This window comes from Theobroma cacao, chromosome 6 (genome assembly GCF_053813885.1).
Source record: "Theobroma cacao isolate CCN51 chromosome 6, ASM5381388v1, whole genome shotgun sequence".
Lineage (NCBI taxonomy): Eukaryota > Viridiplantae > Streptophyta > Magnoliopsida > Malvales > Malvaceae > Theobroma > Theobroma cacao.
This window is the reverse complement of record NC_142644.1, coordinates 26,474,620-26,494,569: the sequence shown is the minus strand read 5'-3', so window position 1 is coordinate 26,494,569 and position 19,950 is coordinate 26,474,620. Positions and strand designations below refer to the sequence as shown.

Genomic DNA, 19,950 nt, shown 5'->3' with positions numbered 1-19,950 from the left:
AGAATCTCAGTTTTATGACAAATCCAGTCCAATGGCTGCTCTCCGCGAACCACGAGGATGTAGGGACTAAAACCTTAAGGAACTAGTTGACGTACTAAAAACGTTTTTATTACATCAACACATGAAAGCTGCAAAATATCAAAGTCAAGGGGTCAGGAAATACGACTGGCCACCTAAATAGATGAGAACACAGGAGAAGAGAACCACTGTTCCCACGGCCTCCATTTTGGCTGCTATTTCCCACCAATAGAATATTTCTACTCCACATTCACAAACTGCCTCCACGCGGCACAGTCTAGAAACACGCGGCACGAATTTGCTTGCTTCTTATCCATAATCAATAAAAGTCTACATCCAAGAGACTTTTTCCAATTTTCCAACTACGCATGAACATGCAATATTTTCACTTATTTTGAATAATATCAATAAAAATAAAATAAATGAATTAACTAATTTGAATCAATCTTTGTTGGTAATTTACGCTTGAAGATACCCTGCTCCTAGGCAAGGGGAATATCCTGGCATTCCTTCATACTTTTTTACCTAACCACTTGAAAAATGTTAAAAGTTAAAACCAAACGCCATTTAGCACTTTATTTATTTTTGTAATTCAAACATGGTAACCCAAGCTGTACTACATTTTCTTCTCTGTGGGACCTCAGAGACGAAAGAAATGTGTCTTACTTTCTGATCTCATTTATGAAGAGAACTGATTCGTGTAAGCCTTTGAGATTAAGCCAGTAAACCAAAGATAGAAACATCGGCAGAAAAAGCTAGATCTGTGAGGGCCACAGCCAAAAGGCCATCTTTCAGTATGAGCGGACAAGGAAATGTCACTTCTGCAGGGTGTGATCATGGTCGCAAAGTTAAGCCGCTGCACGTGGATGGCTTGGTTTGACTAAGGCCCAGGATATGATTCTATGATCCGATTCCATCCACCCAATAGGGAAAAACCTACGTACATCATCTTGCGCATTCAAAATTCTTTGGACCGCCACTTCCTGTGGATCCAAAACCACAATCAAAATATCCATTTTTCATCCTTTCATTTGTTATATTAGGCACGTCATGCTAACGCACCTTGAACACTCACAAGTTACAAGTGCGACTATTCGCCTTTACAGGAGTCACAAACTTGCCCCAATGACTCATGCTTATATCCCAAATGATTCATGCTTTTATTATAAATTTCATACTAATATTAGATGGAATAGATTTTAAATTTATAAATAATCTTCCTTCACTAAATGTTTTTTACATTAAAAATGTAACTCGTAAGAAAATCTACTCAACTCTTCACTTATATAAGATTTATGAGAGATACTAATATCGAAATAAACTCAAATCAAAATCAATATTTCTTTTTTATAAGTGAAAGAATCAATGTAATAAGAATATTGCATGATTGAGTGAAATAAAATATCAAGAATTTCATATCAGTAAAAGATAAGATAAATCTTAAACTTATAAATAAAAGTTCTTCTTCACTTAACAAACATATCTTTTGAGTTATAAATGTGGATTATAAGACATAAATATGAATATCATACCGACGTTTAATAAAAAGTTGTCTTACAAAATAACTCCATTATTTGGAGCAATAAGTTGCATCATGTATTTTCACAAGTTGCAAAACTGTTGCAGCAATAGCAGCTAACTATGCAAAATTTCATCACATAATTGTGACCTAAAAGCATGCCTAGAAACTTAACAACAATAGAATATCGACAAAAGAACTTTACCATCAAAATTCTTCATAGTCATAATCTTCCCTATAGCCATATCCATCCTCTTCCCCATCTCCATAGGAGTATAGATTAGAATTTTCAGGCTCAACCTCATCACTGAAAATGTCTTCCTCAAAACCACATATTTCCAAACCCGATGTTCCTGATGTTCCTCTGGACTGCTGTGTGTCAATTTGATTGCTCCAGTGCGAGTCTATACTATTCTTCTTAGTCTTTTCAGCAACTTCTTCCTATAAGAAAATCAATTAAGTACATCCACAAAATCCAGGTGTAAAACTTTCTAATTAAATTTTGGATTATCTCAAAGAGATGGTTGGTCTATAGTTTGATTTTTACACTTCTACTATTTTTGTCTTTTAGGTATCAACATAATATCTGCTCTTAGGTAAACTGTCATGGTCTTATGTCTGTCATTTCCCAATCAAAAGCAAAATGTAGCACATTTAAGATGAAAAGAAGATGAAAGTCCAAATCTTTCTCTAACTAGTTAGACAAATGCAAGGAGATCAAAAGCCAATGGTTACTGACAGTTGAAATATGAAACTGATATGTTAATACAAACTATAAAGATACTTGTAAGTAAATTTGTCTTAGAGTAGTATGTTGTTCAACAGCAAGTCATCCCTACAAATACTTAAGCAGACCAAGTACAAATACAAATGTAAGATCCAACTAGAAACCCATCTTAACCTCTTCATTACATTGGCAATGTCAATATCAATATACGATTTGTAAAGTTTCTCACACTAAATATAGCTGATGCGTTTGTAGTATTTGTGATGAAATCAAGAAGAATACCATCAGATATCACACAATCAGACATTTTCTTTGCACTAATTTCTGAAAGTTCCTCATGCTTTAGTATCGAATGAAACCTACCACCCACTTTTTTGACAAGCTTCATACAACCTAATATTTGTGTTAACAAACCATGGATTCACAAGATATTTGAATTCTAAAACGATTATTGACAACTGCATGATCTGGTGAAAGCATATGAGCATAAGATCATGTATGTGAACATTTCTACTACTATTTCTTTCCTGCTTGATTAGAGGTTCTCTTCAAAGAAGAAATACAAAACAATCTATCAGATATTAATCAAGAGAGTACAGATGTGCAAATATTCAGAGAAAATTTGCGTAAATATGTTGAATAACAGCAACAATTTGTGTTCAATTTGTGTTCAATTAAAGCATTATATGCAAGCTATTTCTATCATAAATTACTATAATATAATATACCATATATATATATATATATATATAGAGAGAGAGAGAGAGAGAGTACAGGTTCATCACTTAGCTTCTCCAATGCATCATAGTTGATTTTTGAACTCAGCCTCTACAAAGGAGGAAAAAATCCACATCAATATGCCAAAAAAAAAAAAAAAAGGACCACAAATAATTACTCTGGAAGAAAACTTAAAGAGAACTTTAACAATATAAAGAAGCATCTCAGCAAGGCAAGGATATGAAATGTAAAAAATTCATAAGATTACTAGCGAAATTTTCTACGGTGTTGCAAGAAAGCATGCCATGACATTAGTTAGCACTCATCTGTAAATAAATGGAACTTCAACAAGGGATCTGTTACATGCGAGGGACACTTGGTATAGCCAACAACTTGCTCTATACTTACCTTTTTGTTCTCCTTTCCCTCTTCCTTTCTTTTTTCCATCCTGCTAGCAACAGCTTTCTTAGCAGAAGTAGATTTCTTTCCCGTAGTAGGCTTTTTTTGTTTTTGCTGACAAAAAAATATATATAAGATATTGGAGAATTTGAATAAGTTGAGGCCAAAATAGAATCAGTAGCTAATCCAGTTTTTAAATTTCTTGGCACCAGTATACAGATGCCCTCATAATCCTTAACCAAAGACATGATGATGATCAGGATTAACTAAAGATATTAGCCATGAACTTTAAGAGAGCATCAGAGATAATAAAGTAACAAGCAAAACTTGTGACACAAGTTTCCAGTGTTTGATGAAGTGATTGTACAGTTCAAGCTAAAACCACTGCCTAGATTCATTACCGTACATCACAAATTTGAATGAAAGACAAACCAAATGCATGGTCTAGGACTCCAAGAAAGTGATAGATAATAAAAGTATAGGTAAATGCAAGTTCTAACATCAATTCAGACAAACAAAATGTATGAACAAATAGAACTACGAAATGTTGATAGACACGTGATAAATAAAGGCATGTGCAAGTTGTTATATGCATGCAAAAAAAAATATGACACCAAGTGGAAAGCAGTTCTAGCATGGGACTCCAATGGTAGACTTGAAGCATTAGCTGTTAGCATGACCACTTGGACTTTGTGCAGTTTAGCACATACAGCAACATTCTATTTTCCAAAACAACAATGTGCAACTGCAAAGACAGAGAGAACAGAGAACTACCTCTTCTCATTCATCCCTCATTATATCTCTTCCACTCCTTAATTAAGGTTTATCATCATTCGCATATCTTACTTATATTAACCAGGAAATATCTTTTAAAGGTAAGAAAGGGCATACAAGAACTCACATTCTAGTTCCAACGGATCCTCTTCTAGCGATCTACTAACCAATTTAGAATTTTCTGATAAAAATTGCAGTAACTCTCTAACCAATTTGTATAACTCCAGCTTATCAAAAAAAAAAATTGTATAACTCCACTAGCTCATAACTTCACTCAGAAAATAAAGATTACTTATTAAATTAATATGCTTCTAACTCAGGCAATATGCAAGAACTACGATATGCAAAGAAATATTTTACAACTAAAGTCACCTAAAGTTAAACTGGCTAAGAATTCTCTTTTTTTTTTTTTTTTTTTGAACTAAACTATTAAGGAAAAACAATAAATACCTTCAGCACCTCTGCTGACAAGCTTCATTGATAATTCTCAGCTGAAAGACCTGCATCTACCTTCAAGGCTCACTCTGCTAACTTATTTGCTAAAACATCTAGAACACGAAGCGACATTGAAACTAGTTATTAGGATATCTCATCCCCTAATCTCCAATTATTCAAACAAGCAGGAAACAATCAGTTTCGTTTTTCCTCTATAACTTGTTCCTCTCTTTCTTCGAGTTCTTAAAAACTGTAGTATAAACTTAAAGACATTCACATAATAGTTTAGAAAAATCAAACACAAACAAAGAGAAAGAGGAGAGAAGAAAATAAAATACCTTTCGATAATCTTTATTCATAGCTTCCCAAACCATCTTCTTGAAAAGCATCTCTGTGTTGTTGTTAAGATATCCGGTAATCTACAATGCAGTTAGGATTAATTAAATTTAAAAAAAAAAACCAAAAAGAAAACAAGAATTTCGTGAGGTACGCACCTCAGCGTCATCGATATCAGATAGATCACCATCAGATTCAGAAAGCGACTTACGTTTACGCAAGACTCCATTTGTGCCCACGTTAAAAGACAGAGCTCCCGCGTTCTTCTCCACCTAAGAATTAATCAAACAACGATCAAAACTTTATAGTTTTCAACAAAAGAAATTACTAAAACTAAAATAAGAGGAAGCAAGAAAAGATTATCATACCATGTTTTGAGAGTGGAGCTTGACGGCAAGAACAGCAGTGCCGCCTCCGGGGTTTTGGAGAACTGGGCAAGAGAGTTTTACTTTTTTTTTTTCTTTTCTAGATGAAAGAGCGAGGGTAAAACACTGGACAGAACACACTTCAAAGGCGGAAAACCTTTCGCTGTCTTCTTCCCTTTTTTGTTTTGAAACGTCGGATTCACGCGATCAGTTCAGTTTATACTTCGGCTACTTAAATTAAGAAAATGACCTACGATCATAACACCGCCTTCTTGACGGATCGTGGGCCATGGCTGGCCAACTTCGGCATAAAATTACGGGCTTGTAATTGGTGGCCCGGTAAGTAAAGCCCGTCCATTGACATGGATGCTCAGTCTAATGATTCTAAATTATCCTGATATTTTTTAAAAAAAATTACAAATTTCGTGCTAAAAAGTTTGATTGAAAATTTTTTAAACAAAAAATAAATTTTATTAAAAAATTTTAAAATATGTACAATATTACATGAATAGTAAATATTCATGAATGTCTTTTTTTTTTATTAACATGACCTACTAAATCGTTCTAAGTACTCATTTTGCTTAAATTCATCTGGAATTGGATTTATTGGTTTGGTTGGATCATAACCTTAAAACGTTTTTGGCCATTAACATATATGTTTGGAATTAATTGGTTTACTTACATAAATCATTTTTGAAAAGAAAAAATATAAACAAAAATCATGACAAGTGACTTAAAGATAAATATTTTATTATTTATCTAAAGTCCTTAAATTATTTAAGAAAATTTAAATAAGTTCTATATACTGGTAGATTCAATTAAATTTTTGTATTTTTATTTTGAATCAAATAAATTATTATAACTGATAGTTGATTAAGTTTATGTGGCATTAGCATGAAATGTGAAATGCCACATCAATTGTCATTATAACATTTTAGTATATCACATCAATGCCATGTGACATACAAATAACTAGTCCTTTCAAAATGGGCCTGACTCATTGAGTCGACTCATTTTTTTATTAAAAGTGGGGTAAGTTGGGGTATGAAAATTTAGACTCATATTAAAACTGGGTCTAAATGAGTCAGCCCATCTGATCAATGGGTTATCTCGAGTTGATGAGCACCAACTCTATGGGCCAAAAGGAAAAAAAACTAATAATTTTAGTTAATGTAATAATTTTATGTATTTAGTTATATAAAATTAATAATTTAGCTCTTAATTGTATTATTTATTTTATATATTTCAGTGTCCTTAATTTTTACTTGTCAAATTAATAATTTTAGTTAAGATTGAAACTCACTATCTCTTTTTCTTTTATGGTAATGAATATTAGATGATAATGATTTAGATCTTGAGACATCATTACCATCTAAACAAGATTCAAATATTTTACTTAAGGATGAGGATTAAGGAGGATGTAAATGAATCTTGAAGTTTTTATTTATTTGGTTATATACTTATATTGATGGGATTATAATTTGTGTTAAAGATTGAAACATTATTTATTTTTTATGTAATTTATTTACTTATTAATATTTGGTGATTTATTTATTTTTAATATATTTTTATTTTTCAATATATGGATTAAATCATGAAATAATTTTATTAATAGAGAGTTTGTTAGATAGAATTATAAAAATAAATTTACTTTTTTGAAGAAAAATAAGAAGTGGTCTAGCCCAACTCAATCCATGGGTTAACAAGGGGTGCGCTAAGCTGGGGTTTTAGTCGCTCATGTAAAAAATGAGTTGGCCCAACTCAGTCTATATTTTTCCCGTCCATAATATTTTGGACCGAGTAAGCCTATATTGACACTTACACAAATAACAAGTGTTATTTTAATTAATGACAACTAGTTAATCGTTAATTATAAAAATTTATTTGATTCAAAATAAAAGTATACATTTTTTAAAAAAATATAAAAATTTAATTGAACATAATAAAAAAATTACTTATTTAAATTTTTCATAATATTATAAGAATTTTTTTAATATTATGTTTTTTCATTTTTGATGACACATAATTAGAGAAATATTCTTTTTTTACATATTTGGTGTAAATCAACTACTGACACATTTTTAAATGTAGCTATTTGTTAGAATTATTTACTTTCTAAATTCTTAAAATTAATGTTTCATAACTGTAGATTTTTTTTTTTTTGCATTGAGTAAGGTAGTTTTGAATGTTATTTTTAACTCCCCAATATCATATCAAGAATTATAGAGTATAAACACTATTTTTATTGAAAGGTCTAACAATTTTACACCAAAAAACTTTAAAACAAGTCATGTACCTATAATTAAAGCTATGCTCACGTTGCTTGACCTTTCCAATCTCTTTATTATTAGCTTTATTAATGTGAATTTATTTCTTTACTTATTAATAAAGGAAATGATAACTTCAAACTTTATGACTAATAATGTGATGAGCAGTGAACTCTAACAACTCATCATGTTCTCCCTTTAAGAAGGCATTTTTTTGTCTTTTAAGGAGAGAGTTGATCCTCTTGGGCTCATACTAAAACAAATAAATCATTCCTTATTTCCAAACTTTAATTAAATAAGTCCCTTTTATTTTCAAGTTATGGTGATTCATTTCTGACACATGAGGAGGGTACTTAGGCAAGGTTGTCCATTGTTGTCGATGCCTTTTAACCTGGTTGTTGAAACCTTTAGTGCACTCATGTTCAAGGCTGTCAATAAGTAGCTTATTAGAGGGGTTGAAACTGGTTCTACTGGAGTCTTTGTTTCCCATCTCCAATATGCTAATGATACGATAATTTTCTGTAAGCCTAGCCTTGCTTTTCTATTAAATGTTAAATGGTTGCTGAGATGTTTTCAGGTGGTTTCTGGTTTGAAAATTAACTTCTAGAAGAGTCATCTCTACAGTGTTGAGATTGACTTGAATCTTGTGAACTCTTGGGCTGGTATGATTAATTGTAGAGTTTGTACTCAGTTGGGAACTTATCTCGGACTACCGTTGGGAGCTGTCTTGGGTTCTACTAGTGTTTGTTAGCCAATTGTTAGAAAAATGGAAGGTAAGCTCTCCTCTTGGAAGGCTAAAACTCTTTTGATGGGCGGGCGTATCACACTTCTCAAATCTGTATTGAGTAATCTGCCTCTCTTCCATATGTCATTGTTTCAGATGCCGGTAAAAATCAAGACAGCGATTGAAAAAATTTTCAAAAGGTACCTATGAGGTGGTCCAATTCTTGTTTGCAAACTTCACCATATTAGCTGGGATTATATATGTAATTTTTGCGACCTTTGGGGACTGGGGCTTGCGGATCTCGGATTGAAAAACAAAACCCTTCTTAACAAGTGGCTATGGCGCTATGATGGCAAACCAGAAAAACTTATGGAGGAGAGTTGTTGCTGCAAAATCTAGTCTGGATCAAAATAAAATTATTCTTGAGCAAGGTAACCGGAGTAAAGCCTCAAGCCTGTGGAAAAATTTCACCAACCCTCTTTATGGTTCTTGTGAGTTCAGCTCTTATGTTGTGGGAGGCATGAGGTTGTCCTTGAGTAACGGTTGTCATATTAGTTTCTAGAATGACGAATGGGTTGATAGTTTTATTCTCAAGTGCGACTTTCCTAGAATCTAAGCGTTAGCAGCCAATAAAGATGGAAATATTGATGAATTTCGCAACAGGATTGATAATAAATGGAGATGGAACATTGCGCTTCGCAAGAATTATCTTTGGATGGGCAAATGATCAATGGGTTAGCTTCCGCAACTTGATCAATGAGCAGGCCCTACATAGAGATTTTCAAAATAGCTTATTTGGAAGCATAGGCCTAATGGCACCTATTCCCCTAATTCCTTTTGCCGGAAAGTGCTCATACATATTTCTACCTCGGCTAAGCATTGGAACCACGTCTAGATTGGTCTTGCCCCTTTTAAAATTAAGGTTTTCTGCTAGCAGATTCTTTAAGGAAGATTGGCTGTTAAGGACAACCTAGTTCGTAGGGGCATTATTGTTGTTGAAGCAGCAACCTATCTTCTATGTAGACACCAAACAGAAACGGGGAACCATGTTTTCTTCTTCTGTGGTAAACCTTGGCACCTGTGGCAGTAGTGGGAAGCCTTATGAAATGTGCTCTTAAGTTGCCCATAAAGACCCTCTGATTTGCTTCATTTCCTGGCTGGAAATGGCCAACTCTCTTGGCAATAGGCAAATATGGAGAATGGCTTGGTATGCCATCACATGGGCCATCTGGACTACAAGAAATGACATTCTCTTCATCGGCAAAATTTGGGATGAGAAACAAATCTTTGAACTTCTGAAGCTTAGAGTTGCATATTGGGTGAATGCAAAATGGCCAAATCATAATGGCTCTATTGGTGATCTTGCTGGGCTCTCAAGCGAGGGAACTACTCCTGCGAAGAATAAGAACGCCAAGGAAAAGATGGGATGGACCAAACCACTTACGGAAGACTAAAATTTAACACAGACAGTGCCTCAAGAGGTTGCCCTGGTGACTCAAGGATTGATGGTATCCTATGAAATGGGCACGAGGATGTACTAGTTCTCTTCTCCAAATCTGTTGGCAAATGTAATTTTAACAAGACTGATTTGATGACAGTAAGGGAAGCCGCCCTCATTTATGCTACCTCTAGGTGGTGCATCTCTCACCCTCTGCTTATTGAATTTGATAACAGAAATGTCGTCGAATGGATCACTTCTCCTAGTGGTGTGCCATGGAGGTTGAGACTGTTGGTAATCCAAACTCTTATTATTTTTAGTAAAATTAGTGAATGAGAGATTAAACACATATTGCACACGGCAAATGACGAGGCTGATTCCCTGACCAAAGAAGGCATTCTCAAACCAGAGAACTTTCTTTGAATTTGTGATAACAGGTCATCCCAAGTTGTTGAACAGGAACTGGAGGCTGCACTCACCATCTGAGCTCCTTTTTCTCGGCCGCTTTCCTGCCTGGAGGTATTTCCTATCATGAAAGCTTTATCCTTGTCCTTTTGCTTTTCTTTCATGGGTCCTTGTCTGAGCTAATATCTTACCCTGTCATGTTGGTGGACCCGTTCGAGGGTTAATATTTTGGCAACTGCTCTTAACTTGTAATGAGCTTGTGTAAATCTCATATAGGTTAGTGGTTCTCTTGACAATGATGTACAGCATTTTGCTCCCCGCAAGGTTTTTGTTGTTGCTGCGGGTCCTTTGCAAAGATGGAAGGGGATATACTTATCCCTCTTTTTTTTTTTTGGGAAATAAAATTTTCATCCTTACTTTTAAAAAAAAAAGTGATTAATTTCTGGCAAAACAGGTTTGAGGAGTAGGTTCTTAACTGGCTGCTTAGTGATTACATCTAATGACATCAACAAAATTAGGTGGAACCTTGGATTTATTAAGAAAGCGTTGGTACTTGGTAGGTTGATTGAATTCAAAGCAAAGCAAAAATAAATAACACATACTGCAACACTTTTGAGTAGAAAACGACACTGCCACACAAGCATAAAAGAAGACAAGCTCTGTTCACGGAATTTGTACTGAAACGGACTACGGAAGAAAGAGACCCATAATCACGCAATCAACGTTCCCCTTTTCTCCTTACCTTTTCATTTATTTATTTATTATTATTTCTCAATTTCTCATCCATCAATCATCACAATTGCTATTTTGCCTTGAGTAAAAGCCGTTTAAACCTGCCGAGATAGTGCGGTGGGGAGCAGCTTCCATGGCATTGCTCTACACGTCTAAATGCCCTAAGTATGACGTACGTGCTTTTTTTTTTTTGGTCAAATTACGTGAATGTATTCATTCGGTATAGTAAACTCAAGTTAGGGACAAAACCACAAAGCACACATCATATAAGATCAACTGTATAATTAGTCTAATTTGTCAACTGATCAATGTTGCTTGTAAATCTTCTTTTTACCATAGTTGGATAATTAAGCTTTATTTTCTTTGTAGAAGGTCATAAATGTTGTGTATGCATCATTGTATTTCTAATGCATTTATTTAAAAGTGAATTTTAAGAATTTTACAAATAGTTCAAAAATTAATGTATACTTAATTTAGTAGACATGTGTAAAATTTCGTATTTTGTCTTTAATGTATAAAATTATAATTGAATATATAATTAATATTTAGCATATATCGTGTCAAGTGGAGAAAATATTAAAAATATGTAGAAAACGAAAATTGATTCTCTCGTCAAGCTAGATGCATGTATAGGTAGAAAATGTGTTAATTAGTTCCATAAAGATTATATTATGATATAGCATGCAAAATTAGGATGGGCACTCACTTTTCCCATTAAAGAATAGATTTCTAGTTTGAATCACTCAGAACAATTACAAGAAAAGATTCCAAACTTATCACATTAAAAAGGCAAAGCTCATTAGCTATCCGCTTAGAGATGGCACTCAAGCATAGGTTTACATTACATTCAAAAAGGAAGAAAAATACATTAGTTTTCAAAATATCGGATAGAGACAAACACTTTGAGCATAGTATTTTTGAATTTTAAAAATCAACATGATGATGATAATGATGATGATGAAGTGAATGAAACTAAAAAAGGGGTGGTTGATCCTATAACTTATAAGAAATGGACATGATCTTTTGCACGTAACAACGAAATCCACATGCTATGATTAACAAACTCAAATTTCACGAAACCAATTGGGGTTGTCCTTTAAAATTACATTTTGGCATGCAATGTGGACCCAATGAGATATATTAATTAATGCTTACGCTCTTACGACATTCATATTCGTGGCTAAATGCCTAAAACTTTCCCATTCCCTTCCCTAATTAATTTACGCACTTGGAGTAAGAACCCCACATGTAATTTTCCCATTTTTAAGAAGCACCGTATTGTATATTTAGTTTCATGACATGAGATCATGCATGTGGGATATGTGGCCATCGATCACTTTCTCTTAAAAAAAACGCATAGACCAAACCTAAATATTATTGATTCGTTTCTCTCTCGTTCTATCTCTTTTATGTACTTTTCAAGTACTCTTGTTTGTACCATAAGACTCTTTTATTCTAATCTCTCTATAAAACACTCTCGTTTTGCTTCTCAACTTTCTTCTTCTTCTCCTTCTTCTTCTTCGTTTTTCCTTTTTTCTTGTCTAAGGTTATGAAGAAACTGATGCGGAGACTATCACGAGTTAAGGTGAATCACTCGACCCAATACTCAGTACTCCGATCTGAGCCGCCTGATCCGGTGGAACCCACCAAGCTAAGATCGGACGTACCGCAAGGGCATTTCCCGGTATACGTGGGGATTGATCAGGGGCGGAGGTTCATCATCAGTGCCGAGATGCTGCGGCACCCAATCTTCGTGGAGTTGCTGAACAGATCAGCCCAAGAGTACGGGTACGAGCAAAGGGGAGTGTTGAGGATCCCCATTAACGATGTTGTCTTCGAACGTGTTCTTGAATCTCTCAGGCAAGGCCAAGAACCTTCCAGTCTTGATGAACTGGTTTAGTTAGATAAGAAAAATATGTAGGGGAAAAAAATGAAAAAACAAAAAGAAAGAATGTTTTTTTCCCTTTCTTCTTACGATATTTCTTGTTAGGTGAGATATCTCGTTGTCGTTTGTATATAATGTGATGATGGAAAAAGCAGGCTTTGGTGCTGTAAAATAGCAGTTACTTGTTTCAAAAGCAGCAAAACGAAAGTAGGACCTTGGCTTTTTTTTTTTAAGTACTTAATTAAACTGCTTCTTTTTTTTTTTTTGTGAAATTAGATTATTATAAATAAAAAGAAGCTCTTAATTATTCCATGCTAATTTTAATTTATTTGCTTCGACAATCTGGATGAATTTGTTCTTAAATATTGGGACCAAACATAGTGTTTCCACAGAAAAGCATTTCTTTTTTTTTTTTTAATTTGAGAGGATTGTGCTGGTATCCATGCGAGAAAATACCCTTTTTCTACTCTTATTGTTTTTAATATTCCATTTCTTTTCCCAATTACAGCTCATTGCTAGATAATTTACTCACGCTAAACATGCTAGTAGTATTTACAAAACAACTCTTAATTTCGTCAAAACTTCATTTAATGATTATAAGTCTCGGTTCCCTCTACTCCATTCGCAATAGCAAGCCCCAGTTCTGTTTTTTTTTTTTTTTTAAAGGCAGCCCCAGTTCTGTTTAATTACTCATTTCCTTCTTTTCGGCTGAATTGGGAAAGCCCCCAGTTCCATTTGTTGCCGGATGCTTGGTTTTGATTTCAGAAAGGCACAATGCGACTGTACGGTCTCCATACTCAATTACAACTGCCACCGTACGGAATTTCTTAATCGGCATCGTACGGCATTCCATGGTTTTTTTTTTTTTTTTATTCCACACATATTGCGTTCCTCCTTGCCTTTGCAGCCCAAAGTTGTACAATACTACTTTAAATAAATGAACGGAAGATCTATATGTGCAAAGGTGATTAAATTTAAACAATTCTCAATGTCATATAGTTTTGGTAATTTCTTAAAATATTTTTGTAGCTTTAATTATAGTATTTTGCTTCTCCTTTGTTACCCGTGATTGATGATGACAAAAGGAAAACACATACACAAAAAATTGCCCACTAATCCCTTTCTTTCTGGCTTTACATTACAATTGCAGTTAAAAATTACAATTGTAACTATCGTTTTATAGTTTTATATCTACTTTTGTGATTTAAAATAGATTTATGGTTTTAATTTTATATCTTGTTTGATATTTTATTTACTGTTGGATATTTAACACAGATTTTAATTGAATTTATTGATTTAAAATTATTTTGCGACTGAGTTTATTTAAAAAATAACTATACTTAATAGTTAAGAATTATTTGTAAATAAAGATTCCTGGTGATTAAGTGGTAGATCTTTACAAATATGTGAGAATTTCAAAGAGTTACAAGAAAGCAAATAGAAATGAAAAAACATTAAATTACCCAAATACACATATATTTTGACGTTTGAATTTACTTTTTCGTATAACTTTTACATGTATAATGGAATTTTTATTCTCGTCTATAAATATAAATAATGAATATCGAATTACATTAAATATTATTTTTTTATATAATTTAATTTTGTTTTAATCATGATATTAAATTACATTTTCACTTAAAATGTGGACACTTAACAATCAAATTTAACTAGTTTATTCACAAAACCAAATACGAATGTTAATTTGAGTGCAAGTTGTTATCTAGCCTTATCAGTGCGACTTCTTCCCATTTTTATTTTGGTGGTTCACCTACAAAAATGGCCAGAAGTCAAGTAAGTAAAACATTGTCCGACATTTTTATATTTGAAGCAGTACTCTGTTTCTTCGTAGATGTTGACGTTAATGCTCCGTACGTTACGTGCTTTCCTCCGTACGACGGTGAAGCTGTACGATTTAAATAAAAAAAACTATGGTTTATTAAATTGGACAAACATTGGCGTCCTTCCCGAAAGCATGTGAAATGGAATACACAACAGCAGGGAATAGCTTTGGCACAGTAAATGCTGTGGTCGACACAGCACTCACCATTTTCATGAAAGCGTTTCCATTGTGGTTCAACTAATTTAATTCCTTTCGGGTTTTGGCACGTGCGACGGTTTTGAGTTGGCTGTCTCATCCTTGCCCTCCTTTACTTCTTTTCGGGAAGTGAAAGTCTTTTCATGTGGTTTTTTCGGGGTTTATTCATTGCGCCTTAACAATTCGTTACAACGTGCATTTTCCGTGGTACGAATGAGGAAAACAAATAAGTTTTCTAGCTTGACATTGCAGCTAAAATATCTATGCAAATTGAACATATAATTGAGTGATCAATCATCAATGATTTCATAATTTTAAGTTAATAAGAAATAGTCTAATTTTCATGTGTTGGTTAAAAAAAAAACCCTTGACGTTAGACCCTTTCTATTAACTTATTAACTATTTATTTATGTGTTATGAATATCGTACTGAAAAGAGATAAAATAAACATCAAACTTATAAATAAAAGTTTTTCTTTACTTATTAGACATATTTTTTGGATTGTGAGTATAGACCCATCACAAATAGTAACTAAATTTATCAAAAAAATTTCTGATGTGAGACTTCTCATAAGATACTAAAATTGAGGTAAGCAACTCTCTCTCCTCTATAGATCCTACATTAAAAAACTTTTGAACTTATAAATAAAGATTTTTCATGCACTTAATAAGTATATTTTTTAAATTAAAAATATAGACTCATAGTATATTTTGATTAATAATAATTAATGAATTTTACTCTTGAGTTTCGAATTAAAGAAAGATCAATAAAGTATTGTAAAATTCAACTGACACAAATAAAGGCAAAAGAAGGGAAACATTGGGTTAAGAAATCAACAAAAAGAAAACGTTTTTAAGATATTGGAATCTGAGACCTTTAATTCAATGCTATATTAAAGAAATAGTTTGATGATTAATTATCTTAAAAACTGAGCTGCTAGAAAGGATCATTGACTTTATATAAGAATCTTAATACTATATCAAATTTGACCATTGCTTCAAACTAAAAAAAATTAATCTAAATAGCAATATTCTTAAAAATTCAACTTCTGTTTCACACTGGAGAGCATACTTGTGTTTTGCTTGCATGTGGACAGTCGGTGGGAGGTTCATGTGATCTAAAAAATAAAATAAAAAACTAATGAAAAACTTAAAACGTATTGCTGTCACTGAATCATTAAAAAAACACTTGAAAAAATCAAAATTCTTTGCCTAATTCTATGACATCGCAATTTTTTGATCAATTGATGCATATAGGAATATTTTCACAAATAGAATGTAATTTATGAACAAAGGAAAAACAAATAAAAGAACATGAAGGGCACTGGTCCATAAAACATCAGCCCAAATAGTTAAGAGGCCGCAACTCCTTAGTGGGTTCAGCCCAAATAAAATAAAGACCCAAAAGATAAAACATGCTCTCCTCTCCTCTGAGGAAGGGTCAGATTATTTGATGCTGTTAATGGGCAAGGAAATGTAACTAGGTTGCTGATTTTGCAATAATATCAACACTATCTGGATATATATTACTCTGCCCAACTGTCTGTCTATGTTTTTATGATGAAAATCGGATTGCATTATGCCCCCCCTTCTGGTAGTTTTTGAAACTTGCTTACATATTGTTGAACTGAAGATAAAACTAAGATGCTTGGATTTAAATGAGAGACCCTGTTGGCCAACGACAGAGACGATCAATTTGGCAGACGTGGAATACGTAACGCTTCCTCGGAGTTTCATAAAAATTCATTGCATTTCAAATATTTGTACCGTTAATTTGTTGTGCTGCAGCTTTTTTCTGCTACTTGGGCAGGAATTGTGAAGTTAATTTAATAAATAAAAGCATTTTGCAAAAAAAAAAATAATCTCAAGTATTTCATTTATTAATGCTTGAACTATAAAAGCACTGCAAAGTAATAGCAACAATGCGAACAATGATCAAGAGGAAAAGAATTTAAAAAAAAAATAGTTGTATGCTTGTAACACTAGTTGACCCTGGAAATCTCGTTGAGTAAGTTTCTGAAACAATCTGCATCGCATGGGATTCTAAGGATGCCGGGGTTTTCATAGCCAACCTCTTCAGCAACAATCTCAAGCAATCCAGCAAAGTAATCATTTTTGAATATATCGATGTGGATCAAAAACTTTGCACTATCCTTCCCCGTCCCAACCATGACTGGGACATACCCTTTAGGGACAGATTCACCCTCCTTTTCTTTGTCTGCACCCTGCATATTTAGTCGTCTGTAAGAAGCTCTCCGTCGCGACAATTGCCTGAGCATATTTTTTTCTTTTTAATCATATATATATATATATGCTGCTATTCCTTATTATAAAACCCGATGCTGCATTGTCTTTGTTTATAATCCATAAGAAGCTATAAGCAGATCGGCTGATTGGTTGAGTAATTTATAGAGTCAGCTGTACGGTCCGTTGAACTCCATTGCAGATCCTTGAGTTGGTCAGATGCTTCCTACATTGATTAATTTCTTGCAGGAAATATATTCCAGTCATATTCAGCTATATGCTTTTTCTTTACAGTAATAATTAACTTGAAGAACCGACTCGAAGGAAGTTTCGTTTGTTCTATCAGTATAGCTTAATCTGATTATTTAAGCTATATTATTTCTTTGATGGAATGATTAATATGCCTACTTATCCCAATATTTGGTGTGCAGTTGAGGTGCACGTGTAACTCCAGTTTGACTAGCTCCTCCAACAAGTTACTGTAGATTACAGGCGATTCACGCCTGTGTTTTTTTTTTTTTTTTTTTTTGGTCTTTGGGCAAACCAACGCTTTAACAGCTTCAATTTCATGGTTCCACGAAATTGTCCTGGTGTGAACGGTGCACCTTAACGTACTTATTTTAGCTGTCAAATTGTAGATCACTAACAATGATATGATGAATTTTGCATAAAGTTCTAACCGACGCAAACGATTACAATCATACATGCTTTGTATATTTTCTATCATCACACCGGTGATCATCGATCCACGATTCTCTCAATAAATCAAATTTGTATTAAAAAATAAAATATAAATAAAAAAAGTCAAATTTGTCTATTTGGTATTGTTATTACATATAATTAGAAGGTAGCTAAAAGTTAATTCAAATCTCTTTCAAATTTTAAAAACTATATCAACGACAGATTAGATACAATTAGATTCAAATTTGATTTTGTATTATTTTTTTAATTAATTTATGTCTTTTAATATTCACAATTCAAATGAAACTGAATTTGTTAATTTTTAAAATAAATAATTGTTATTATATAAAAATACAATCGAATAAGATCTAAAACTGATATTTTTAATGTTCAAAAGGAAAGTGATATTAGAATTCCAATGGATTTACGTGGAGTACTTTGCTAAACCACCCAACCAACAGCTCTTTTGAACTTCCCGATTCTAAGCGTGACCCACAGGCAGGACGAAAAGAAAAAGGAAGGAAAGAGAGATCACCTGGTACGAAAGCCCATGATACTGACATTCAAAAGGTGGCCCACTTTTTCTGACTTTCTGAGAGCCCACTGACAATGCCCTGCTCCTGGTGACTGGCATGAATACTGGGTTCGTATTTTGTCTACTTTATCCGCCCAAGTCCCGATGGAGCAGAAAAATTGATGCCCACTTATTCGGCCTGAGGCTCTCCATTCTTCAGAGCCCACTAGAGTAAAACTTAGATCAAAGTGTTCCCTTGTTTGACTTATGGCTGTACGTGCTGTCGGTCCATAAGAGCCACACAGAAAATTCCTCGGCTTACTTAAAATTCTTTGGAGAAAGTTCAATATTAGTAACACTAAGCTGACAATGGTCAATGAAATCCAGAAACTGATGAGATTGTTAACATGTTGAATTCTCATTATTAAAGTTTAAACCATTTTGGTATTTTAGTGCTTGATCTAAACTAATAAGGTGGTGTTTGGTAGGCTGCAAGTGAGGGACATTCGCAATAATTAAATAACAAGGAAATATATTATAGTGTTTGGTTAATGTTTTGAGGATAGAAAAATAATTTATCAGCAATGTGATTGCAATCCCTTCTCTCTTAAAGGGAAAGTTACTTTTTCTCTGCAAATGGAAAATAAAAAAATTTTTATCTCCCACCCTGACCTCTCCGAATTTTCTTTTCTCTTTCCTACCTTCTTCACTTCCTTCCATCCTTCCTCTCCTTCTTCCTTCCTGTCCTTCCTCTCCTTCTTCCTTCCTGTCTTTTCTACTTCTATTCACTGTCCATAGGAAAGGTAACTCGTCACCAACACATTTGGCTCAAATTTCATCATCAAATTCAAAAATTGAAACGATTTGGACCTTGAGTTTTATGAAACTCTAATTTAAATTTTCAAAAAAATTAAAAGTGTTTTGAGAAAAATATGTTTTTGATGTCCAAAATTGATAAACAAACATTTAAACTGTTTAGATTCTAAAAAATTTACTAAAGAATTAAGAAGATTTGAGAGGAAAAGGTGTTTGAGTGTCACAATTATGAGAGAAAGAAAGCTTCAAGCAGGGTTAAAATAATATATCATCTATTGATAGAATATTCTATATGTGGATAGATTTTTCTTTTGCATAATTTTTTTATTTTTAATTTTTATAAATTTAAGGTGAAAATAAATATTTAGTAATTTTATATTTTTTAATATTTAAATAATTAATATAAAAAATATTATGTTATTTGTTATGTTATTATTTATTTTTTTAATTACTTAAAGTTGAAAAGTCAAATTTTAAAAATTATAAATTTATTCAACTTATATATTTTTTATTAAAAAAAATAATTTTATCAATTTACATTACATTATCAGTAAAATACTTACAAATTAAACACTACAATGTAATATTTTCAACAATTACATTCTCTACAATTATTACTTTCTTTTATTATACTAAATGTTACAAAATTATATTTCCAATAATCATATTTTTAATAATTATATACTCAATAATTATATTTTTAGTAGTTACATTCTCAGCATTATACCAAACATAACCTAAAACTTGAACAAATTACTTACTAAGTATCAACCGAGGCATAAAATCCTTCTACTTATCTGATTTGAACCTATGTAGTCAAACAGAAAATTTAATGTTTGCAGACGTGGAATTCATACCAACAAAGCTACTAAACATAAACTATTAGTATCAGCATTTGAATTAAATGAGCATCCAAT

The 19,950-nt window shown here is 32.9% G+C and overlaps 1 protein-coding gene and 1 pseudogene across 1 annotated transcript; one reads left to right on the top strand and one right to left on the bottom strand.

The window, feature by feature from the left end:
* Window positions 1–1,518: 1,518 nt before the first annotated feature.
* On the bottom strand, window positions 1,519–5,493 carry LOC18596352 (zinc ion binding / transcription regulator). Its single transcript, XM_007024768.3, has 6 exons — window positions 5,294–5,493; window positions 5,084–5,197; window positions 4,928–5,008; window positions 3,390–3,494; window positions 3,039–3,092; window positions 1,519–1,978 (listed from the first exon to the last, which is right to left on the bottom strand). The coding sequence occupies exons 1-6, from the start codon at window positions 5,294–5,296 to the stop codon at window positions 1,745–1,747; spliced, it is 591 nt and encodes a 196-aa protein (XP_007024830.3). The 5' UTR covers window positions 5,297–5,493; the 3' UTR covers window positions 1,519–1,744.
* Window positions 5,494–12,273: 6,780 nt separating this feature from the next.
* Window positions 12,274–12,913, top strand: LOC18596350 (auxin-responsive protein SAUR71 pseudogene; annotated as a pseudogene).
* The last annotated feature ends 7,037 nt before the right edge of the window (window positions 12,914–19,950 follow it).